Consider the following 26,713-nt stretch of genomic DNA (forward strand, 5'->3'; position numbering starts at 1 on the left):
CATTTACGACAAGGAGATGTTGGCCATAATGCATGCATTGGCCAAATTTAGACAGTATTTGGTGGGGAATCGATTTTGGGTGAAGACGGACCACAACAGTCTTCGCCATTTCATGGGGCAGCAGGGCCTCAATGACAGACAGCAGAGATGGGTCAGCAAAGTGCAGGCCTATGATTTTGATATTGAGTATGTGTGGGGAAAGCACAATGTAGTGGCGGATGCACTATCCAGGAGACCTGTCGAGCTTTCACTCATGAGCATTTGTCATGACTAGAAGGCCCAGTTACTGGTAGAGTACTCCAAGGATCGTCAGGTGTGCGACATCTTGGAGGGTAGCTATGCATATGAGCGCTACAGGGTGATGGATGAGGTCATTTATTATAAGAGGCACATATTTGTGGTTTCAAGATCACAGCTGAGGGAGCATGTCCTTCGAGCAGCTCATGATTCTCCTTTGTCCGGGCACCAAGGATTTAGGAAGACATATATGGCAGTGAGAGAGCGCTTCACTTGGAAGGGCCTCAAGGGAGATGTACTGAGGCATGTATAGGAGTGCGAAGCTTGCCAGAAGAATAAGGGAGAGTTGACCCATCCAGCAGGATTGTTGCAGCCTCTTCCCATCCCTAAGGGGAAATGGGAGAGCATCTCTATGGACTTCATTACTGGGCTTCCCTCAGTACAAGGGAAGGATTGTATTTTTGTAGTGGTCGACTGGCTGACCAAGTTTGCACACTTCTTTTCCATACCGACACGATCTTCAGCTTCATAGGTGGTGGATTTGTTCTTCAAGGAGGTCTTTCATCTACATGGACACCCTAAGACAATAGTCAGTGACATGGATAGCCGATCCATGGGAGGATTCTGGCAGGAGCTCTTCAGACTAGTCGGCATTGAGCTCACCCCGAGCACTAGCTATCATCTGCAGACCGATGGTCAGACAGGGAGGGTGAACAAGTGGTTAGAGGGCCATCTCAGGAATTATGTGATAGGGCAGCAAAGGGCTTGGATTCGATGGTTGCACTTGGGAGAGTATTGTTACAACACCATCCATCATATGTCCATTGGTATGACTCCTTTTCATGCTTTATATGGTTATGATGCTTTATCTTTTGTTGATATTGTTTCTGGGGACAGTAAGGTCCCAAAGGCGAAGGATTGGATCTTGGAGAGCCAAGATATCCTCAAGGCTCTCAAGGATAACTTACAGGCAGCCTTGAACCAGCAGAAGGTGTATGTTGATCGGCATCGAGCAGAGAGAAATTTTGATGGTGACTTGGTCTACCTTCGATTGCAGCCGTATCAACAGTCCACACTCAAGCAAAAGGGGGCCGAAAAGCTGCAACCGAGATTCTTTGGGCCGTATAGAGTGAGCAAGAGAGTTGGAGAGGTGGCTTATGAGTTGGAGCTACCACCAGGGAGTAGGATTTATAACATCTTTCATGTGTCATGCCTCAAGAGGGTGTTGGGAAAGCAGGTTACAGCAATCATGGAGTTGCCTCCACTTGATGATGAGGGGCATTTGATCTTAGAGCCAGAAGCCATCTTGGAAACCAGAGAGAGGAAGCTCAGGAGCAGGATAGTCAGAGAATATTTGGTGTGATGGAAGAATCTACCGGATGAGGATGCCACTTGGGAGGGAGAGCACATTCTGGAGCATTTGGCATTGAATTTGCTTGGGGACAAGCAACATTTGGGAGGGGAGGACTATAATGTCCCTTCCTAAATAATTTTGGAACGAGGTTTAATTTTGTATTATGGGGCCAACTTTGGATTTAGTGGACCCCATTCAATGCTATAGGAGATTAGACTAGGAGAAGATTTTTTTTTTAAGTTAAATTATGCCTAGGAGCCACCCTCACTAGGGAATTACGCACTCCGTAGTTCGATGTGCATAGAGGGGAGATAACTTTTGCATGGTGTTGGTTAAGTGGGGCCCATGATGGAGGACGAAATGGAGGGAAAATTCCCCCATGAAAACTATATCAGGAGGACAGCTCTCCTCTTCTGATTCATTCAAGAGTGTATATCGATTTCTCTTGGTTGCTCGAGCTGCTTCGCCAAGTCACTAGTTGTTTAGCACAAGCTCTTCAAGCGAAGAGCTAATCCTTTCTTTGGGGGACTTCGAGTTCCACCCTAGGAAGGTTTCCTTCATTTCTTCAAGAGGAGATTACCATTGTGATTTCTAGTAGTAGCATTTCCTTCCAGGTGATGCGTATTTCTAGAGGACGCAGTGAGAGAGAGGCCAAGTTGATTGTGCAGCTAAGCAGTGGAGTTTTTCTATGAGATTTTTCGAAGGAGAGGCTGAGGACGATTGTCAGCCCTTGGGGGAGTTTGGGAGCTGATTGAGCTTCAGGCTTAGCAGTGTGACTTTCGCACTTCTTGGGCCAGCGCAGAGGCAGTGTTTGGGGAGCTCATTTGGTGGGTAGAGTTTTAGCCCTTGAGGCTGAGCTTTGCCGTGGAGGTTGGAGGAGTCATTAGGGGTAAAGTTTTCTTCCTATCCAGCGCTACGAGGAAGACTTTGTGCCATTTCTTGCAAGCCATTTTGTTGAAGCTGCTTGGAGGGCGTAGGCCATAGAGGAGGTCGAATTTGGGTGGTTGGTTCTAGGCCAAACCCTTTCTGGGTTTTTCTGGGTTTTGGCCAAGGCATTTGTCGCTGAAGTTTCATCATTTTTCGAGCACCGGAGGTGGGGTTTCTTGCAGCTCCTTTCTAGCTAGCAGTTGTGACTCCTGATCCCTCAGTCCGTTCATGGCCATCTCTCTCTTCTTCCTTTCGAATCCTCTGAGTCTCTACTGCCCTCCTGGAATTTTTATGCTAGACTCCATTTAAGTCTCGATTTCCCTCCTAGAAATCCTCCTGCCAACAATGGCACCTCTCCGATCTCCTATGCTCTTGCAACACTGATCTGGATTTCTTGGCTAGAAATCTGCCTAGGTAGCAACTCCCTCTACCTTGGTTCTATCCCGTTAGGTACGGTTCTTCCTCGACAGTAATAGCACCCCACCGGCTTCACTCTCTGCAATCTGCGCACAACTTCCTATGCCCCAGCAACTGAAAAACTGAGCCTCTAGGCTCTGCGCAATCCCGGCAATGGCTGAATCACTCCACTAGCCAACTGCGTCACCCCTACATGGCTGAGCAAGATGACGTGGCTCTTCGTGAGCCTCTCACTACTTCCGCACTAGCCCCTTCTCTAGCTCGAACTAATGACGCAAGCCCTCTGCGTCAACCCTTCTCTGTTTCTTTCTGCTTAGGAACAACCTCTGTCACTCGAGACAGTTGTTTCTGTTACAAATTCTTTGATTCAACTAGTGCCTTCAGCGCTCCTGTGATCTGCAATGCTCTCATACCATGTTGAAATTTCTAAGTATTACCCGTTAGAAATTTTATCTGTATTCTCTAGTTTATTTTGCCTACTTGTTTAATTACTAACAAGTTATTTAACCATATAAATATTGAAATAAACACAATACAGTCTCAACCATCTATAGATCAACAGCTGAAAGAAATAGACAAACACACAAGGGACACCGTTATTTTTGGACAATCGTCCCCGGAAAAACCCAACTTGGGAAAACTGGTGCAGCAATTCTGAGGGTTTTATTATTAAGCAACTTTTCTTGAGTACATTGGGTGCCAAACTGGCTCACCCGAAAGAGATAAATAATCTAGCAATAATGCCTCTCTTCGGAAGCAGATATTCTGAAAGTCTGCTCCATGAAACCCTCTCCAGCCCACTCTGAAGCACTGCATCAGGCCTCCTGGCCTTTGCGTCAACCCTCCTGGCCTCTGCGTCAGCCTGAAACCCTCTGCGCCAGTCCTTTGAGGCTCTGCGCAGCCTCTCTGGCGTTCTGCATCACTTTTGCAACCTTTGCGTCAAGCATGCAGGCCCTTCTGGCCTCTGCGCAGTCACTGATGGCCTCTGTGTGGCTCCCTCTAGCTCTGCGTCTGCCTCTCTGCCTTGCACTCACTGCCCTTCGCTGCAATACTAATCATTGGTTCGATTTCTCTTAGCAAACCCCACTCTAGAAAATCAAACTGACTGATCACTCCACTGTCTCTCCAACTGACCCTGAAGCCCCCTCTTATACTTTTTCTGTTGAATCTTCAATGGTCGAGATTACATCTCTAATCAACGACTAAGATTAGGTTTGGCTTGATCCATGCCATTTAGAACCTTCTAACCCAGTTTTGTATTAATACCCATTAATATTTTTATTTTCCTAAGTTTAGACTTAGGAACCCATTAAAAATATTAATTATTTTAATATCTCCTTCACTGGGCAGAATTTCCCCAAACCATTTTTGGGTCTTGGAGATCTCATGTGCTTTAGTCTCTCCACCAATTTTCATGGCTAGATCACATCTAATGCTACCCCAAATCAACATGATGGATATACTCTTCATTGTCTTGTAAGTCATGTTTAATGTTATATTTCTGATCTAATAAATGTCTAATGCATGGAATATTGTTTATGGTTTTAAATGTGCCCTAATTTTGTTAGAACATTAAAGCTACTATAAATCTTGCATGTGTTACTCATTGACAATGAATGAATAAATGTTACTAGAGGTTGTTTTATATATTACATCCTTGAAACTTCTTTAATTCTGGCCAACAAAGTGTAAAATTCTAGGGTATCCGTGAAGCTGCCTCCATTAGGGCATGCGAAGTTGCTTTTAGGTCTCCTTTAAGAGTGAAGTTCCCATATCAATATCATTTTGACTCCAATCTTCCCAATTGCTAGGCACTAGTCCTAGATCCTTGGTGATCACCCTCAACTCCACAAATAATCTTTCTTTTCACCTTTTCTTCCCTCTTTTCTTCATCCCTTTAAGGATAAGGAGGCCTCCCTAGGGCTTGGTACGAATTTCAATAGGGAAGGGTTTTTGCAAAATCGTCTGGACAGTCTTCTGCGTTGGTGTTTCCTCTAGCTCTCCTCCTGATTTGGGGCAATTCCCATCGTCAAGTCCCAATATAATTGATGCCCTAGCCATTGTGCTGAGTGGAAACTCAAGGTGCCATCCATTAACTTGGAGATTTCTTGAAGTTTTTTATTGTAGTAGTATATCATTGAAAACCTTTTCTCTTAACTATCTTGACCTTGGATGAACTCTTACCTCATTAAATATCTCAACCCTAGGTCTTGCATGGTACTTCTCTCAAGGGGTTTTTCGTGGGAAGTCTTACTAGCTTCTCCCAAAGCTCGCACTTTAATTGAACCTTTCCGTTGAATGAGTCATCTTTTCTCATTTTGAATCCTATTATAGACACACTAATCACAAGTGAGGGATACGGGGACTCCTTCAGTCGGTGAAAATCCGTGAAGAGAAGGGGACATAGGCTGTGGTGACAGTGGGCCTTTGTCCCAAGTTGTTGTTGTGCACTCTAACTTTAGCCTATTCAGTAGGCCAGCTAGTTTGTGCAGCAAAAATAAGTACATGTTAGTGTGCAATGCAAAATTAATAAATTTTGTGGGAAATTTTTTTTGTCTCTTCTGATCTGTCTACTGCATATATGCCTTTAAATCTGGCATTGAAAAAAGAAATTTACCTGCATGCCACATTCGATTGATATTGTGCGTGAAGTAGATTCACCAAATGATGACCATTTAGAAACCCAATAGCCAAGGGCAAATGCAGCTGCATGTAAAATTGCAACCGGTATTATGAGCCCTGCTCCTTGAGACTTTATAACTCCTGACACCTGACCAATCTGTCAATAACAGCCAGAAATACCTTCAATTGTATTGAATTCTCAAATAGTTCATCTCTGAAAAGTTGAAAACACCTTAAGATATTCTTTACAACATACTAATTTTTACATTGCCATTTGCTTAATTTTTGAACATTGAAATGCTATTTCTGAGATGGGTGCTTACAGGGCTAGCACAGAGCAGAGTTGTGAGAATGACACCAACCAATGGTGTGAAGGTTATAATTTTGTTTGTGAATTTTGGAAAATACTCATGCAATAGTACTGCAAAACAACAGTCAACAATGATTTCCATCAGTCACATTTCCTCAGCAGCATGCTCTACTCCATACAAGAATATCTAAGCATATTATCCAGATAAGGATCTTGTTAAACCTTTACAATGTGTAAAAAGAAATATTCTTCTGACCTCCAATTATAGTGGGCAGCAATACAACTTGAAATGTGCTCAGAGCCAGACCCTGTTAAAACAGAAAATTGGATTAAAAAATCTTTCATAAGGGCATTAAATGATATTATCCTATGAATCTAAACTCTGAGCCAAATATCTCATTCCATACTTAAATCGACAACTCATAAAATATCTTATCAGCTTCTCTTCAACAGTGTGGTGTCTATCAACTTATGAACTTTTGCAAATAAAAGAAACTACACATCCTGCCACATCCCTAAAGAAAATCACAGTTGAGCATTGATGACAACACAATTATTTTCTCACCGCTGCATCAACTGGGACTAACTGGCCCGCAAGAAGCTTGGTAAGAAGTGGAGTCATAATAATAGCACCAATAGTTGAACAACTGCAAAAGAGGAAAACATAGATGCAAGAATACAAAAGTGAATGTTGCTGGCACAGAAAGAAAGATACACCTGATATGCCAAAAAATACTAACTTTTTTAAATGATCCAATTTCTGAAGCAGGAATACTAAAATTATACCACAAATAGTTGCTCTCACACAACTTGGTTAAAAACATTTCTTGATTTAAAGTGAGAGTAATGTCAATTTACTTTTGATCCACTTGCAAATATTATTTTAAATTTATTTCTTCATAAAACAAAAACCAGAGATTTAGGAAACTAGATGCTCTCTCAGTAAACCTTCCATACATGTTAACAGGTCTCTTAAAAACATGGAAAAGTAGACCTTTTCTAAGTAAGATCTATCAAATTTACATACAGAAAACATGGACAAAAATACATAGCTTCATATAAGAGGTAAGATAAAATAAATTATTTTTGTTAACATCCAACAGATTACCAGAAGTATAGGTCAATGGCATCAGATTTTACACACAAAAGAGCATAGTTGGGAATGCACCTAAAAATGGAAGGAAATAGATTGATATATTATTGAGTAATGCAATGTCTCTTGACATAGCGTTATTGCTCAAACTCTCTCCTAAAGGGAAAAGTCCTAACTCCAACGGGAGAGCCTAGACGTAACTCTCAAACAAACCACTGTCACCTTAGTGGCATTGCCCAGCTCCTTAGACTAAGGAAAGGGATACCTTAGTTAAGTGGGAAGCCCTACACGTAAATTCAAGCTAGATCATTGCATTGGATGGGAGCTTTCCTAACTCAGCTTTGACAAGAGATCTAACATTTGCACTGCTGCACACATTTTGTCAAAGTTCCAAGGAAGCGGAAGTACCAATTTTTTTTTAACAGGATCAGATCTATCAGCAGTTCATATGTCATTGTAAACCCATTCTGCAAGTTATGTAATGTAAATGATGCTAGTAAGACCGTGAATCTATCTAACAACTTAGGTAAGACTATTATTTTGGCGAGAGTTTCATTCTAGGAGGTTTTTCGTCTCACTGATTTATTTGTGTTTTTAAACACGGATGGTCGGCAAAGTTTTTCCCTCCACCCTCAACCCAAAGCTAGAGTGGAATTTTTCGTCAAAGTCTTAGGTGAGTCCTAGTGCTCTAGTTGAATCGAATGTAAAAGCGATTTGGGAATTGTTACCCACCATTTTGTGGGTAATATCACTAGGAGAATTTTTGTCTCTAAGATGGTTCTCAATGGGCAACCCCTTGCAACTGCTAGCTAGTTCATTGGGCCATTTCTCAGCCACCTGAGCCAGCCATGTGGTCCCTCGCCCATCTGCCATGATCGTATGTTTGAAATAGGGCTCCCGAATCTAAAGGTATGCCTTGTCATTTGGAAATTGAGTATTGTAGTTTGTTTATCATGGATACTTCCGGGCATGGATTAATGGGGGGATTCGGCGGAAAGAATGGGCTAGGTCTGTGCTTTTGTCCCCTACAACCCTTTCAAGAATTAACCTTGGATTCTAGTCCTATGGGATCTCTTTTACTGACCATTTGGTTCCAGGGATGGTATTTCACGGGAAACCCCGATTTTGGTTGCATTATCCCGCTCCCTTATCTGTCTATATTACTCCCCTTTCCATTCATTATTACCCCATTAATCATTTCTCTCGCCCAGGTCCCACATTCCTCATTTCGGTCTACATAGGATTAGCTTGCCCCTTCCCCTTGCCGACAACATGGGTCATGGCCTGGAATGAAGCTCGGAGGTTGATGCAGCTAAAAAGAATAATGAAAGCATATATGACCACATTCAACAGGCAAATGTACCACAAAATGCAAAAGATGACCGAGACATATACATTTAGCACGTGGTTAAAAACCAATACATGAGCTCTACCCCATCATCATGGCCATCACCCCGATTCTTACAGGTTCTATGAGCCTTCTTCATCATATAGGAACCCATGATTGTTCCAACCCCTGGTAGGCGATGAACCGCCCCACCTCATGTTGATTTGGGGTATCATCAGATGTGCTCTAGCCATGAAAATTGGTGGAGAGGCTAAAGCACATGAGATCTCCAAGACCCAGAAATGGTTTGGACGATTCTAACCAGTTTGGGAGATATTATTTTAATGGAGTTCCTAAGTCTAAACTTAGGAAAAATAAAATATTAATGGGTATTAATATAAAACTGGGTTAGAAGGTTCCAAAAGTCATGGACCAAGCCAAATCTAATTTTAGTCGTTGATTAGAGATTTAATCTCAGTCGTTGATGGACCAGCGAGAAAAGTATAAGAGGAGGCTTGAGGATCAGTTGGAGAACACAATGAGGGAGACCAGTCAGTTCGATTTCTGGAGCGGGGTTAGCTGAGAAATTCAAACTAGTGGTCTGGAGAGCAGCAGGAGGCAACAAGTATGGAACAGAGAGTCGGGAGCAGCACCAGAAGACCAACGCAAAGGTTGGAGAGGCAGACGCAGAGGCAGCAGCAGACTGCGCAGTCACTAGAGGGCTTGCGTGGGTGACGCAGAGAGGCCCAGTGCTGATGCAAAGAGGCAGGGGCTGACGCAAAGTGTCTGGGAGCTACACAGAGGTCAGCCAGGCTGACGCTGAGACTGTGAGATGTGCTGGAGAATTTTTCTCTCTGTTGGATAAGCCAGTTTGGCACCCTCTTGTACTGAAGAATTGTTGAATAATAAAAATCCTCCCTTGTTGCACCAGTTTTCCCACATTGAGTTTTTTTGGGGACTGTTGTCCAAAATATCTGTGTCAATGTGTTGATTCTTGTGCATGTAGTTGTTTCTGTATTATGGTGTGATATCTGTAGTAGAATTTATTTTTATTGAAGGAATTTCATAAATAACTTATTGGAAAATAAGTAGGTAAAGTAAATCAATTGTTGTAGTGATAGAATTTCACATGGTATCAGAACAAGTAATCAGAGACAGGAAGGGAAAATCGATTATGGGTCAACACCATGATGCAGAGGCATCTACGATAGGAGACTCACAGATTTTCAAAAAATTGCACGAGAGAAAGAGATTTTGATTTCTCTATGTTGACTTCTAGGTTGGAAGAAGAAGTGGCTTGTATGACTAGTTCTGCATCATCAGAGGTATGGTATATAGACAGTGGAGCCTCTTAGCATATGATGGGAATCCGGGAATGTTTCTCAAATTATTGGGAGGAGAAGATGAACTTTCAGATCACCATGGGGAACAAGGAAAAGTGTATTCTAGTAGGAAGGGGTACTGTAGTTTTTCAAACAGAATCAGGAGAGCGGTTTCGTGCTACCAATGTACTGCATATACCCGGATTGGGGATGAACTTACTTTCCATGTTGCAACTTCAAGGCAAAGGCTATGATGTCTTCTTCATCAAGGAGAAAGTCTACGTCAAACACCTGAGCTGGAAAAAGAAAGTGCAGATCGGGATCAAAAGTAATAGGTTGTATAGACTACAACTAGAATCACCAATGGCACTAATAGGCAGTCATGGAGACAAAGATTTGAACGAACTATGGCACAGAAGAATGGGATGTTTGCACCATGGAGCTTCGAGAATTCTCCGGAGCACTGTAGCGAGAGTTCTGGATCTTAGTATGGAACGCGATGATGTATGCAGAGGATGTGCTCTAGGAAAGTATGCCAAAGCAGCATTTCCTAGAAGTAAAAATAGGGCCAAGAGTGTACTAGGATTGATACACTCAGATATTTTCGGACCTATGTCCACTAAAGGTCTTAGTGGTGCCAAGTACTTCCTTACCTTCATTGATGACCACTCAAGGAAAACTTGGATTTATTTTCTGAAAACCAAGGACAAGGTTTTTTGTCGATTTGAAGAGTTCAAGGCTCTGGTGGAGAATCTGACTGGAAAAAAAATAAAATTTTTGCGCTCAGATAATGGTGGAGAGTATGTCGATAAGGACTTCATTGATTTTTACGCTAAGGAGGGCATCAAAAGAGAGTGGACAGCTCCTTACACTCCAAAGCAAAATGGAGCAGCAAAAAGGAAGAACAGGACTATTGTAGAAGCAGCTAGGTCCATGATGTATGATCAGGATATGCCAAAATTCCTAAGGGCGGAAGCAACAGGACTATTGTAGAAACAGCTAGGTCCATGATGTATGATCAGGATATGCCAAAATTCCTAAGGGCGGAAGCATGCAACACAATAGTCTATGTTCAGAACAGTACTCCTCATCGAGCATTGTGCAAGATTACTCCAAAGAAAGTTTTCACAGGGAAAACACCTTAAGTCAATCATTTCAGGATATTTGAGAGTTTAGCATATTGCTGCGTACCCGAGGAAAAGAGGAAAAAGTTGGATCAAACTGTGGAAAAAAGGTATCTAGTGGGATATAGCGAGAACGCTAAGGAATACATAATCTATCTTCGAGGGAGCAGGAACGTAGTGGTTCGACGAAATGTGAAGTTCATGGAGGACAGGGTTTTCAGAAAATCTCGTGAAATGCCTTCCGAGGAGCAGTCAAAAGAGGAGTCGTTGGTTAAACCTCTTCAACCAACAGAAGTAAAAAAATTCATCCTCGGGTCAGAAAGGCTAACAGAAGCACCTGCTGGCAGAGGAAGAACTAGTAGGGAACTTCATCAGATTCTGCGAGATGTAGAGGACTTCATCGGTGCGCCAAGAAACAATAAGAGGGAGTGAAAATAGCAAGATAGATATCAGGCATTAGTAGCTCAGGATGGGGAGCCTGCCAGTTTCTAGGGGGTAGCTCAACATCAGGTTTGGCTAGATGTGATGGTAGAGGAGTACAACTCCATAATGGTGAACGATGTCTGGGAGGTAGTGCCAAGGCTTCCAGACAAATCAGTGGTAGGTTCGAGATGGATCTACAAGGTCAAATACGCTGCAGACGGCAATGTAGAGAAATATAAAGCCAAGTTTGTGGCTAAGGCATATGCTCAAAAGGAAGGAATTGACTATGAAGAGACCTTCACACCGGTAGCCAGGTATACATCTATTAGAACCGTGATATCTCTTGCAGCACAGATGGGGTGGGAGATTCATCAAATGGATGTCAAAACGGCATTTCTGAACAGGGTGATAGAATAGGTGTACATTGAACAACCAGAGGGCTTTGAGACACATGAGAAGAAGTCTCATGTACGCAGATTGAAGAAAGCCTTGTATGGGCTGAAACAAGCACCTAGAGCATGGTATGGTTGAATCGATGGCTACTTGCAGAAGATAGGATTTGTCAAGAGTGACGCAAATCCAAATCTCTACTATCTAGTTGCAGAGAATGAGTCACTAATCCTAGTATTGTATGTGGATGACCTCTTTTAGACAGGAACGTCCAAGCTCATAGGGGACTGCAAAAAGAATCTAGACACAGAATTTGATATGAAGGATTTGGGACGAATGCATTATTTCCTAGGGTTGGAAGTTTAGTAGCAAAAGGGAGAGATCTTCCTTGGGCAAGGGAGATATGCTACAGAAATCCTGAAGAGATTCAGGATGGAGAACTGTAGACCCATGGCAACTCCAATGATCACCAACTGGAAGAAGAATGATGCATCAGAAGACAAGGATGTTGATCCCACCTTATACAGGCAGCTCATAGGGTCCCTGATGTATCTAGACAATACCAGGCCAGACATTTGCTACGCTGTCAACACCCTCAATCAGTTCATGGTGGAACCGAAGAGGGCGCACTGGGCAGTAGCCAAACATGTTCTCAGATATTTACAAGGAATAGTCGATTATGGACTCTTGTACACCAGGAGTAAGCATATCAGATTGAGTGGATTTACTGATGCAAATTGGGCAGGAAGTTTAGTGGATCGGAAAAGTACCTATGCGTATTGTTTCAACATTGGATCAAGAATGACCTCCCGGTGCAGTAGGAAACAGAAGTCTATGGCTCTAAGCTCATCTGAGGCAGAATATATGGCGACAAGCACAGCTTCGTGTGAGGCCATATGGCTCAGAAAACTGCTTGTGAACCTATTCCGGAGAAAAATGGAGACAACCAGGATCATGTGCGATAATCAGAGTTGCAGCAAGCTCTCTGAGAATCCAGTGTTTCATGATCGGTCAAAGCATATTGATATCCGGTGTCATTTTGTCAGAGACTGTGTCCAACGAGGAGCTATACAGTTGAAATACACTCCTACAGGAGCACAGGTGGTAGACATCCTCACCAAGCCCCTTGGAAGAACAAAGTTTGATTATTTCAGGGAAAAAATGGGGATGATAAAGAATCCATTTCAGTAGCAAAATTGGGGGTGATGTTGCAATGCGATAGCAGTCAGTAGTAGCACGGTGCAACGTGGCAGAGGGAGTTGCAGTGCAGATAAAATGTTGGAAGAAAGGACCAGTAGCAGCGCAAATGCAGAGGGAGTTGTCGTAGAGCTGCAGCAGTGGCAGTGGTAGGACCATGGGCAGCAGTACAGAATGCAGCAGTGCAGAGGATGTTGGACAGGGAGGCCTAGCATCAGCATAGGGACCGATGCTGGATCAAGGTGATACTCAGTGAGGAGTATTACTAGAGCACAACCCTCGTTAAGAGGGAGTGTTGATTTCGGGTAGCATTGGATGTGCTCTAGTCATGAAAATTGGTGGAGAGGCTAATGCACATGAGATCTCCAAGACCCAAAAATAGTTTGAGCATATTATGACCTGTTTGGGAGATATTAAAATAATTATTATTTTTAATGGAGTTCCTAAGTCTAAACTTAGGAAAAATAAAATATTAATGGGAATTAATATAAAAATGGGCTATAAGGTTCCAAAAGTCATGGATCAAGCCAAATCTAATCTTAGCCGTTGATTAGAGATTTAATATCGGTTGTTGATGGACCAACGAGAAAAGTATAAGAAGAGGCTTGAGGGCCAGTTGGAGAACACACTAAGGGAGACCAGTCAACTCGATTTCTGGAGCGGGGTTAGCTAAGAAATTCGAACTAGTGGTCTGGAGAGCAGTAGGAGGTAGCAAGTACGGAACAGAGAGTTGGGAGCAACACTAGAAGACCAACGCAGAGGTTGGAAAGGCAGACGTAGAGGTAGCAGCAAACTGCGCAGTCACTAGAGGGCCTGTGTGGGTGACGCTGAGAGGCCCAGTGCTGATGCAGAGAGGCAAGGGCTGACGCAAAGTGTCTGGGAGCTACGCAAAGGTCAGCTACGCTAACGCTGAGACTGGGAGAAGTACGGAGAATCTGTCTCTCTATTGGGTAAGCCAGTTTGGCACCCTATTGTACTGAAGAATTGTTGAATAATAAAAATCCTCCCTTGTTGCATCGATTTTCCCACATTAGGTTTTTTCGGGGACTATTGTCCAGAATATCTATGTCAATGTGTTCATTCTTGTGCATGTGTTTGTTTCTATATTATGGTGTGATATCTGCAGCAGAATTTATTTTAATGTTTAATGGAAGGAATTTCATAAATAACTTATTGGAAAATAAGTAGATAATGTAAATCAGTTGTTGCAGTGATAGAATTTTCACACCTCAAAAGGGGGAATTCACTGCTATATCTTATACATCATGCTCTAACCCCTTGAGCCCCGAGTAGTTAATCAATGAAAATCGTAAAAAACAGAAGGCATATAAAAAAGGTGAAAAATCAAGGTCGGGGCATACCATGATTACTCACTCCTACATATTATAAACCCAAGTATGGGCTTCCCTCTTATTAGCTAGCCTTTTATCCTTGCATGTGACCCAAGGTTGCCCCTTTTCATTCCCTACTTCATTCACCTATCTGTCACATGCCACCACCTCTTGAAGGATGCACCTCCACTATATTATCTATGAAAATTTCTAAATCTACAAATCAAAAATCCTCCTGCAGTCACTGGTTTATCATCTCCTACTTGTTTTTACATTCAACAAGTTATGTAATTATTTAAATAACGATGAAAACACTATTGCAAACTACACATACATACAGATCATGAACTGAAATAGAACGAGACAAATACACAAGGGACACCGTTATTTTTGGACAATCGTCCCCGAAAAAAACCAATTCGGGAAAACCGGTGCAGCTTATAGAGGGTTTGTATTATTAAGCAGATTTTTTAATACAACTAGGGTGTCAATTCTAGCTCACCCAACAGAGAATAAACCTGGCAGAAGTACCTTTATCCAAAGACAATTATTTTGGCAAATCCAGCAACTAGAAGATCAAACCCCACAGATGGCAATGTTGTCCCCAGTGTTGGGCAACGATGGCTGCTCCAAGCTTTGCGCTGGAACTGTGTCACCTCCTCTAAGAGCTGCGTCACCCTCCCAGTGAGCCATCCTTGCTCAAAATTGATATGCTAAACTGTTGCTCTCTCTGCCTCACAGAAACCCTAGCGCTGCCTCTAAATGACTGCGTTAGCCCCTCTAGCTTCTGCGTCAGCCTCTCTAGAGCTGTGTTATCTCTCCTGGTGTTGTTCTGCCTCTCTGCTATGTATTCTCATCCTTGGACTGAAGTCCCTCTGCCGAACTGCCCCTCTCACTGCAACTCAGATCACTAACTCGACTTTCTCAGCAAACCTTGCCCCAGAAAAATCGAACTCTTGATCTCTCAGTGTATCTCCAACTAACCCTCAAGCTGCCTCTTATACTTTTCCTGTTGATGAATCAACAGCCGAGATTAAGTCCTCAATCAACGACTAAGATTAAAACAGACTTGATCCTCGTCACATAGAAGTTTCTCACCCGTATTCTTATTAATGCCCATTAATATTTCTTTTTCCTAAGTTTTGACTTAAAACCCATTAAAAATATTAATTATATTAATAACTCCTCATTTGGGTGGAATTTCTGCAAACAATTTCTGGTTTCTGGAGATCTCATGTATTCTAGCCCCTCCACAAAATTTTGGAGCTAGAGCACATTCGATGCTACCGAAAATCAATATTATCCCTTTTAGAAATAAAAACCACCTAATAGGATTATTGGTTAACCCCACTTGGAGTTCTAGAGACATTTGGCACATCCCGAAGCCCATTATAGAAGGGCAGACCATTATGAAGTCCCCTCCTGTCGTCCATGATCAGGTAAGCTCATTTACTCGATTTCTCTAATGACTTGTTGTACTGGTAGGCTCGAGGACGCATTGGATCTTATGAAAGATTGCAGATGGTTTCCATCTTGGGTTTGGTGTCCCTATATGGGGTCCTAATCCTCCGAAGGGCTACATTGGCACATGTAAGGTGAGCGTCAAGAGCCATGGACCTCCACAGCAGCAGATTGCACTCCATGGATCCCCACAACCATTCAAAGATTGCTCGTGGTTCACTTATTGGACGAGGAGGATGCACCTAATCCATCATGCTTAACTGGCCCCAGATCTACACCATACACTTGGAAGATGATCCAGGACATGCACGATAATGTGGCATCACCTACACCATCATCTTAGCCCTTGAAGGCGATCTACAGGCATCTTCGATTTGTTTGGAGACCCATGAAGACATTTTTGTGCCCCCACATGTCATTTGGAACATCACAGGTAATTACAGGTCATTTTGAGGGTCCTATTCTTTATTGTGGCACCCATGGACCTCCTTAGGCCTCTTAGAGGGGGGCCCTAAAAGTTAAAACATGCATGGATTATTATTTGACCTCTTGAGAGGCTTACTTTTTCCTTTATGAGATAGTTTCGTGGGCTTGTCACCAAAAGTTATATTATTAGAACATTATTTTATTTTTGGGGCTTATGTAGGGCAAAGAGGCTAATTCGAACTCCTAAATTGTGTATAAATAGTAAATACAAGTGAGATGAGCTCATTTGCTCATCATCACTTCCGTTTGGATCTCTTATCACTCTTGAGATATTCACACATTTTCTAGAGGATGAATTGGAGCTTTATGGATGAAGTTTTGGTGTGTGGATCAATGTTGCAGGAAGCGTTCCCCCCCAGTTCTAAGGCCCGAAGCGCGTCCCATACGGATTCGTACAGGAAGCTTCCCCGGAAGCGCGACTCCAAAATTCGGAAGCGTGGTTCTACCTGTTTTGGACGCTTCCTGGAAATTTCCAAAGCTTTCCTCCAAAGCGCGCTTCCGAATCTCCGAAGTGCACTTCGTACGGCACTTCGGTCGTACGAAGCATGGCGCTTCAGAGGGTGAAGCATACGCTTCCCGTACGATTCCGGAAAAGCGCCGCGCAAAGGGAAGAAATGCGAAATGTTTTTTTTTTTTTTTTAGCTGACTTGGCATAAAGGGGGTGGGTCCACCTTGGGTTAGGGTGAGGTTAGGGTGAGGAATGAAGGGAACAAAGCCCCCATTCATTCCTCATTTGCTCACTTTGAGTTTATGAGAGTTGGAGAAGAGAAGAGAGGAGAGGAGAAGAGAAGGGAGGAAAGGAGAGGAGAAGAGAGGAGAGCTTGGAGGAGTGAAGGAGGAGATAAGAGGAGGAGGAGGAGCTTGGAGCAAGAGCTTGGAGGACTTCACCTACAAGAGCTAAAGAGGTAAGTTCAAACCCCAAACTCCCTTATTTTTTTGACATTATTTTGTATTTTTCTCCTCCCTCTCCTACTCTTTCCCATTGTTTCTACTTGCTCCTTTACTTGCAAGTTGTCGACCACCTATATCCATATTCCAAGATGGTGATCTTTTGGCTTCTATGTATCATTCCACTCTTGGTTTTAATGATGGCAAGGGGGAGTAGGAATAGAAGGGAAGAAGCACAAGAGGATAGTGGTCCCAATATGAGTAACCCAATGTATGATAAGGAGGAAGGGGATGAACCTGAAGGGGAAACTGAAACACTAGAGGGGAAAGTTGCATTAACACCCTTATGAAACTATGTGACCAAACTTGATGGGGGAAAGGGTGGTGGAACTTACAAATTTGTGTGCCCTCATGGTTGTCATGGAGAAAAACCATATTGTGGTTCATATACCCGTGTGAGGAGGCATCTTTGTGGGGCGCTGAACAGTGATGATAAAAAGGGTCCTGTGGGGATACAAATTTGCCCAAACATTTCATTTGAACAAAGAAGAAAATACATCCAAATAGAGGAGGCTACACAATGAAAAAACAAGAAACAGAAAACTCATTTTGAATCAAGTGCAACCTCTAAATTTGGTAGCTCATCTCCTCATAGTACTTCTGCAACCTCTAGAGGTAGAAGAACAATAGGGGATTTCCTTAATGTTGCTGGGAGGGATGATGTGGATGGAAAGATAGTCCGTTTTCTTTGTGCTTGCGGTGTACCATTCAACGTGCTTTGCTCTCCCTATTGGCATGAAATGGTAAAGGCCATCAATGAAGCCCCAAAAGGATACAAGGCCCCCAACTATGAGAAAGCTAGAACAGTGTTATTAGAAATAGAAAAAGCTAAGGTTCAAAGAGCTTTGACACATTTTACACATGAGTGGGTAGATTCTAGGGTATCCATTGTATCAGATGGGTGGACAAATATTAGAAACCAACATTTGATAAATCTTCTTAGTGTTTCTTCTAGTGGTGTAGTATTTATTACATGTCATGACTCCTCCTCCATCAGTGCATCTACACAAAACAATGCAGATCTCCTATTGCAATCAATCAAAGATGTTGGTCTGAATAATGTGGCTCAACTGATCACAGATAATGCAACAAATTGTAAGGCAGCAGGAAAAATTATTGAGCGTACTCATCCACACATCTTTTGGTCTGGGTGCCTAGTTCACACATTGAACCTTTTGATGCGTGATATCGTGAAACACAAAGAATGTGGGTGGATTTCTGAGCTTTACAGGAGAGGGGAGCAACTCATTAAATTCATCACAGGGCATACAAGGGTAAACTACTTCTATGGCACTTACTCCAAGTTGCAGTTGCTTAAACTTGCAAAGACAAGATTTTCCAGTTATTACCTCACCTTTAGGCGGCTAGTGAAGGTGAGACAAGCTTTAACTAATCTGGTGTGTGTTGAATCATGGGATGAAATTAACACTGACAGAGATGGTGCTAATGCAGTCAAGGACACTATTCTTGACATTTACTTTTGGTCACAGGTTAAATATGTTTTGCAATTCACCAAACCAATTTATTACATGATCAAGTTTGGAGATTTAGATCGACCAGTAAATGGGGAGGTGTATGAGCAAATGGATAGCATGTTGGGGCAGATTAAAGACATTGTTGAGCCTAGAGATATCAACTTGTACAATTATATTCGTGCAAAGGTGGAAAACCGATGGGAAATGCTAAATGTTCCATTGCATGCATTAGCATATGTTTTGACACCTAAATACTATCATCCATCATGGCTTTCAACACCAGAACCTGGGGGGGAAGCAGGAGAAAACCACACCAAGATCAAGAGGTTAACAAAAAATATATGGCTGCATTGGTACGGAGACAGTTGAGCAACTATACGCTTAACACTGGTCCATTTGGGAGCATGCATGCAATTAGAGATCGAGAGACTTTTTCTTCTCTTGAGTGGTGGAACATGCATGGAGGGGCTACTCCACTTCTACAGACTTTGGCATTGCGGGTGCTATCACAGGTGGTAAACACTTCTTCTACAGAGAGGTGTTGGAGCTCTTATTCTTTCATCCACAATGTTAAAAGGAACAGGTTGAGTTTAGACCGGGCAGAGAGCTTGGTTTATGTTCATTACAACTTGCGATTGTTGTCCCATTACTGTGAAGATGCAAAGTCTAATAAAGACCTGTTGATTTGTGACAAGAATCCAGAGGAGTCCAATTTGGAGGATGGAGTGTTGCGATTAAAGCAATTAGAGGATGCTCTTATCCAAGTATGTCCATTGTGGTATGAATTTTCCTTATAAAGCATTTCTCTAATTCATGTTTTAAATTTTTTTGTTAACTAGTGTTTTCATTTTTTGCATGAATTTTTTGAGTGATTTCAGGATGATGATGATCGTGTTGATATGCCACCCCCACCCCCATCTGGTCCCTTGGTTCCTAGGTTCCATGATTCAACACCAACAGCAGGGGGTTCTTCTTCATCAGTTACAGTGCCACTGCCACAGCTTCCACAGGCACCATATTCTTCATTGCCACCACGTGGAGGCCCGCTGCCACGTTCTCTTCGTGGTGGAAGGAGGAGAGATTAGTAGATATATTCACAATTTACTACTTTTGTCATAGATTACTCATTAGACTTGTAGGCTTGTGAATTTGAATTTTGAACCTTTTTTGTCTTGGCGGTGACCAAGTGACATATTTTGTAAACATTATTATCTGAATTTTGGACATGACAAATGTTAGCAGTTGCTCACTTGCTAGATAAATCATAATATGCTCTATGTTTTATGTTTTATAATATGCTTAAATGTTTTATGTTTATAATATGCCTAAAAATTTGATGTATGTTTGTAATCGCTAGAATATAGATGGTTGATGTACATACTAGTAACTACAATGGAATCATGGATGCCATATCTATCTTGATTTATGCAAAAATATGCATGTTTTCATGTCTTCTACAACTAATTTGGTATTTAGGATGCTTGTTTTGAGTATAAATGAAAAAAATATAAATATATATATATATAGCAGACGCTTCGCTTCCTAGATTTTTGGAAAATGACGCTTCCGCGTCCCCGCTTCCAAAAAACGTCCCCACTTCGTGCAACATTGGTGTGAATATTGGTCTATCTTCTCTTGGAGCTTCTCTCTTGTCAATTGTGAATGGTTGGATATACTCTGTTACATGTAAGTACATGATTTTTAATGTTATTCCTATTCACTTTTTTCATATACGTTGGACTAGGATTTTCACTGTTCTAGGGCTAATTGTTGCATACATTTGTTGCTTAAAATTGTGGAATTTGTCTCTATTATAGCATCTTTCAATATATGGGCCATGTAATATGAGCGAAATCTCCTAGGGGTAATTCTATCAAAGAATTTGACCTTCATAAGCCATTCCTTTTGGACAATTGAAGTTGCAAGGTTGCTTCTTCTTGACCTAGAAAGCTAGCAAAGTGATCTTGAAGCCTCCTTAGTTGGGAACCAAGAAATCTTACTCATATTCATAATAGACCCCATTCTCCCAAAGATTAACGCACTGATTTACCAAGGGTGGTCACTAAAACTCATATTCTTTCACCTTCTTCCAGGTCTAGTCAAGTTGGGGTACCTAGGGCATCAATTTCCCGACAAGCTAGCCATCCAAAAAAATTGATCTCCTAGGGTCTCTTGCACTGGCCTTTCCTCAAGCTCTCCTCCAATTTTGAAGCCATTCCGATGGTGACTTGGGAAAAAAGCCAAGCCCTAGCTCCCGTATCAAAACTTGCTCTACCATCCCCAAGGCTAGTAGCCCATATGGTCAAAACAACATCTTCAAGTAAAAAAAATTTTGATCCTTTCCCCACCTTGTCTAGGGTAAGAATATCATTGGTTGCTACATTATTTCCTCATACCCTAGACTAGGTCCATTTGGCCCCGCTCCTTTGAAAGACCATTCTTCAAGAACAATCTAGAATACCAATTATGACGAGGATTTTAGGGATTGGGGAACTCCTTCACAAGTTTTATCCCATAAACCTAACCCTCTAATCCTCTCTTCCTTTCCCTAAAATACATAGTACCTTGCCTAGAAAGCAAGCAAGCTTCATCCTTCAAACTCATTTGGGAAAGGGTCTAGTGGGATCACTCATATCCATTGACTTATCCTTCATTGGTGACTCCATACATACCAGGTCTCCTCCCATCGATGAAAGTCTATAAATAGAAGGGGGCCTTCGCTGAGGTGACAATGGGCTAAGTTTACATTTGTTGCCCTTGGCCTAGCATTTGCCTCTTAGGGATGCCCATTATGTCCCTTGCTAGTTTGAACAGTAGCAGGAATAATTTAAGCTAATTGGCTAAATTATTTTATTACAAGTCGTTTGGTCTACTAGATCATATTGTGTCGCAGATTGGGTATGTTGTTGAGGATCTAAGCCAAACAGGTATTCCCCCTTTGAGGGTTGAAATTATAAATCTTATTTAAAAAATATTTTAATGAATGGTCCCTCATACTTAGACATCATGGTTAAAATATTAGAGGATGGAAAAAATAATTAATCCCTTCATGTGTCATTTAATTAAATTTTCTAGCAAAATTAAATTAAAATCCTAAGCCAAAAATTTAATTATTTAGAGTCGAATTAAAATGTCTTGGAAAATTTAAATTATCCAAGTGAAAAATTCGTGGGTCTTAGAAGAATTAACTTTTGGAAGTCCTCCACCAAGGGAATATTGGATATTTCAAGAAAAATTGGACCCTTGGGCCTTGGTGGTTAAGTCAAAGTCAATTTTTTTAGGAAATTAGCTCAAAATAATTAATTTTGAGCTAATAAAAATGGAATTAAATGATAAATTCGAAAATTCCTCAAAAATAAAAATTAAAAATTAAAAAATTCAATGGCTAAGATTAAAAGATTATCAAGCACTTTTCGACGGCCAAGATTATTTTGACAAGGATCAAGGAAAGTACTTGTTATTTTTCACTTGGAAGAGCTATCTATAAATTAGAGAGTCATTTGAGTCTTTAGCCATCTGATTTATGGCTAAGAAATTGCTGCTAAATCATTTGTGTAAACTATTGTACCGTTGGGAACTATTTTTTCTATCATAATAAACACGTTGGGGAGCAACTTGAGGTGTCCATGTCCATTTATTTGTGGTATGTACTTACTACGGGCTTTCCTATGTTTTGCTAATAAATAGCAAGGTCTGTTTTTCATTAGATAGAGATAAAATCATTTTATTGATAGTTTTGGGCTAATCTTAGGTGATTTGATTCGTCATATGATTCACAGATTGTCTTGAGATAAATGCATAGTGTCTGCAGGTACTTCAGTCCTTGGTCTCCAAATTCATAAACTGTGGGTCAGAATCAACTTTGCTTAGATCCTGAATATTTATGTGGTGGATTAAATCTTCGCTAAGGCTATAGTGTGCATGGGGTTTCTAAAGTGTTTTAAGCCATTTATCAAGGAAAATAGTCATAAAAAAATTATTTATTGAAAAATTTAATTTTCAAAACCCTTGCATATTTTTGTGAATAATTTTGTAAATTATTTTGCTAATTTGCATTTTGGGGTTTTAAGATTTTGTATATATTTGGGGTTTGAGTGTTTTATTTTCATTTTTGCAGTCTAAATCAAGAGAAAAGGCTGAACTAGAGTTCGATCTAGGCCCTTGAGGGCAAGATCTAGTCTCTTAAAAATTTTTTGCAGGGCCAACCATTGAAAATTTTGCAACAAAATTCCGATATGGAAGAGAACATTTTTTGTAAAAAGTTGGGGTTTTGAGTTTAAGCCCTCTTAGGCCCAGATCTGGCCTCTCCAAGGGCAGCGTCCTCTATCCCCTCGCATCAGCCTATTTTTCCCCTGCATCTCAGTTTTAGGCCTCTCTGAGGCTAGCCATGAGGGCTAGAGGCTTTGACCTCTTTCTTTCCCCCCTACATCTTGATTTTAGGGGCTTCTAGTCCTACTCGTGAGGCTTAGGGCCTTCAGCCCCACTTCTCCCCTCGGTTTTCCTAAGGTCGCAGCTCTAAATGGCTTGCGACACCCTTTTGAGGCTCCCTATAGGGTGTCACATGCCTTTAGGGCCTAAAAACCCTAGGCCGCAACCCCTAAGGGCCTCTCGGCCTTCCCTTTTGCCAAGCTGCAACCTTCTATGGCTTGTCGTAGGCCTCCGCCTTCAGCCACTAGCCCTTCTTGTCCTCTTTGCCTTTTCTGTGGTCTTCCTTGGCATTTTTCCTTAGCTTTTAGCCCTCATCTAGCCCTAGTTTGGCCCTTGTCCATTTTTGAAGTATTTAGGACTAAATTCTTAGTGGGTTTTGTAGAATTTTTGGCTCAAAGGGTTTGATTGGCAGGTAGCAACTTGATCCCAAAGTTTCAACAAATTTTGGCAAAGGGACCTTCAAGGCCTTGGGCCTAGGGTTTGCTCTCTAAACCCTAGCTTTTCACTGTTTTTCTACCGTTGTAAATTTTGTCTCATAACAATGATAATTAAGCCCTAAATCACATTTAAATTGGTCAAAATAACTTAAAGTTGCAAAATTTGAATTTTCCTAAATTTTGGCCACTTGGGCATTGGTTATCTAGCCTAGATTTAGAAATTTGCTCGCTGGAATTTACTGGATAACTGAACATATCAGATCTGCAATTTTTTGAATCACACATCTAAAAAGGTTCAAAAAGTTAAGTTTTCAATTTTCGCAAATTTTTCTAAGTTTTGCGCATGTTTTGGCAACTTGTAGCATAGATAGCTCAATGTTTTCATCTTTTTCTACTACTGTAATAAATAGATCAGATCTAGAATTTTTCTGAATCGTATATCTTAAGAGCGCTAATACATTTGATTCTTGAGTTGGCTAAGTTTATTTGGTAGTTGGGTTACTCTTTGTGACATTGGGCAAGCATTGTGAAAATTCAGAAACTCAAATCCTATTGCAGCAACTGAAAATTATTCTCCTAATTGTTATTTTAATTAACAATGTATTTACTATTTCCTACAACAAACATTGAATAACTCACACTACAACCTACACAAATAAAACTGCAGAAGAATCAACGTTGGAAGAAATGCTAGCACACACACATAAATTTACACAGTTATTTTTGGAAAAATGTCCCAAGAAAAACCAACTTGGGTGTTAGTTTTTGTAGCATCGAATGTGTTCTAGCCTTGAAATTTTGTGGAGAGACTAGAATGCATAAGATCTCCAAAACCCAAAAATCGTTTCTGTAAATTCCATCTAGAAATGTAATTAGATTATTAGTCAGTTTTTAAATATTTCCTAAGTCTAAACTTAGGGAATATGATTAATTAATCACAATTAATTAAGTTATGGTGTGAATGTTCTAGAAACTCACACAAATCGACTTCAAGTTAATCCTAGCCATCGATTAAGATCTAATCTTGCTCGTTGAAGTCTCAACAGAAGATTATAAGAAGTCGATGGGACTTGGAGAAATCACTTGTGTAGTTAGATTTCATGAGCAGATCGATTTCCTGAGTTGCAACATTCAGTTGACGGAAAGAGAGCTAGTGAGATCAAAGCAGTGAGAAAGGGGCAAGGAAAGTGAAGTCGGAGGAAGATTTCCAGATCCGGTGAGTGCATTTGCAGAGAGGCAGAGAAGCCACCTGTGAGGCTGACGCAACGCAGCGCAGTAGCCTCTAGAGGCAAAGTCGATTTGCTGAGGGAGATTGACATTTTCAGTTCCAGAGGCCGGGAAGGAGTCCCAAAGTGTCAGAGGAGCATCTTTCTAGTCAACAGAAGGCATCACGACTTCATCAGAGTTCAATCCAAGGCTAGATGTCCAGCCAGCCATACAGAGCAGCGCAAAGGGTGACACAGAGGCTCAAAGGGCTGAAATTCTAAAGGCAAGTTGTGCCAGGAGACTGTATGTGGGGTGAGGAAAATTCCTCTCCAGATTTTTGTCAGTATTTCTTTGTAGGATTGCCAGTTTCGGAATCCAGTTGTACTCAGATGATTTCACTGCTGCTTAATATAAAACCTCCAGCTACTGCACCGGTTTTCCCAAATTGGGTTTTTCCAAGGACTTTTATCCAAAAATAACCGTGCTATTGAATGTGTGTGTGCTAGTATTTCTTCCATAGTTTATAGGTTGTAGTGTGATTGATTCAGTATTTGTTGTAGCAAACAGTAAATAAAATGTTAAAAATTAATTTAACAATTAGGAGAATTATTTCTAGTTACTGCAATAGATTCGGGTTTCTGAATTTTCACATGGTATTAGAGTGTTGATAAACAGTCGGAGAGCTCAGTAGCAAAGAAAGAAGTTTCATTGTTCAGTGTGGGCAACAAATCAAAACCCTAGAGGCAACGTAGTCATTTGTCGGGAGGCCAAGTTTCTTGAGGAGATTCGATTTTTTTGAGTGTGGGATAGAAAAATTCAATCTCTCTAGATCGAGGGATTCTAGAGGCAGAGGGAGTATTGATTTTTTATAGCATCAGATGTGCTCTAAGTCTCAAATTTTGCAGGGAGGCTTGGACACATGCATTCTCCAATACCCAGAAATAGTTTTGGGAAATTCCACCCGAGGCAACTTTATTAAAATAATTAATTATTTTTAATGAGTACCTAAGTCTAAACTTAAAAATTAAAATAATTAATGGGTATTAATCTAAACTGTGGGTGAAAGTTCTAGAAGAATGCGTAGATCAAATCTATATGATCATAGCCATTGATTAGGATCTAATCTAGGTCGTTGATTGATCAACGAGAGGATTATAAGAGGAGGCTTGATGGACACTTGGAGAATACACCAGAGGCAGATACTCAGTTACCTGAGTAAGATCGATTTTCTCACTGGTCCAAGTTTGCCAAGAGAAAATCGAATTATAGGGAGAGTTGCAGGTGGAAAAAAGAGTGAGGGTAATCAACATCAGTCGGGAGTGCAAGGGAAGAAGACACGGAGCAGAGGGAGGACAATGAAGAAGCTGTTGTGACGCAGGGAGAGACAACACAGGGGCAGTTGATGTTGTGACTACGTGAGCAATTTGACGCTGGGATAGCGTGGGAAGGATGACACTGAGACGCAGTGAAAGACAGAGGGAAGAGAAGTACTTCTCCTGGATCAGAAACTTGTCAGGGAGCGTATGTAAACTTTCTCATAGAGAATCCTCTTCTATTCCGCTGGTTGTAACATTTACATGAGATTTTTGCTAAAAAATAATAAAGAAACCCTCATCTGCTGCACCAGTTTTCCCACATTGGGTTTTTCCGAGGACGATTGTCCAAAAATAACTGTCATCATGGTAGAATTAGTGCCAATATTTTTCTTTGCATTTACTTTTCAGAGTATTTTAATTGTGAAGGCTGCAGTAGAATTTATTTCGATATTTGTCGTAAGAACATTGTGAATAACTTATTTCTGAGTCAATAAGTAGAAGAAAAAATATTAATCACTGCAATTGGATTTCCATTTATAAATTTATTGTAATATTCCTAATTAGCTATGGCTAATTGGAATATTCGATTTTGTTCAATTTTTGCCTTCTATAGTTATTTGTAAATAAAAACAGTGAGGAAGGGGGACATAACTCACTTTAGAATAAAAAGTCACTTCCTAGGTAGCACAACGTTGTGACTTAAAGGGGAGCCAAGTGGGCCAAAAGGGGACGTAGAAATGGAGCCCATGCAAACACATGGAGAGACTACGCAGGAGGGAAGAACACGTGGCAAGAGGAGAAGCACACAGGAGGAGGTGAGCCTAGGGATTGTGAGAGGCAGAGGCTATAAAATAGAGAGGAGCCCCCTCATTTTGGATCATT

The 26,713-nt window shown here is 41.2% G+C and overlaps 1 protein-coding gene across 2 annotated transcripts in view; it reads right to left on the reverse strand.

The window, feature by feature from the left end:
• The window catches only part of BASS2 (Sodium Bile acid symporter family), a 280,194-nt gene that overhangs the window by 83,049 nt on the left and 170,432 nt on the right, over window positions 1-26,713 (reverse strand). For both annotated transcript variants that reach the window (XM_089446349.1, XM_089446350.1), the window contains exons 8-11: window positions 6,433-6,514; window positions 6,124-6,175; window positions 5,881-5,978; window positions 5,553-5,714 (exon numbers count right to left, since the gene is read on the reverse strand). In XM_089446349.1, coding sequence (XP_089302475.1) covers window positions 5,553-5,714; window positions 5,881-5,978; window positions 6,124-6,175; window positions 6,433-6,514 — 394 coding nt within the window. The remainder of the gene's footprint in view (window positions 1-5,552; window positions 5,715-5,880; window positions 5,979-6,123; window positions 6,176-6,432; window positions 6,515-26,713) is intronic.

The sequence above is a fragment of the Pinus tabuliformis genome, chromosome X, assembly GCF_031772625.1.
Source record: "Pinus tabuliformis cultivar Carrire ecotype Pingquan chromosome X, CPIR1, whole genome shotgun sequence".
In the NCBI taxonomy this organism is placed as follows: Eukaryota; Viridiplantae; Streptophyta; class Pinopsida; order Pinales; family Pinaceae; genus Pinus; species Pinus tabuliformis.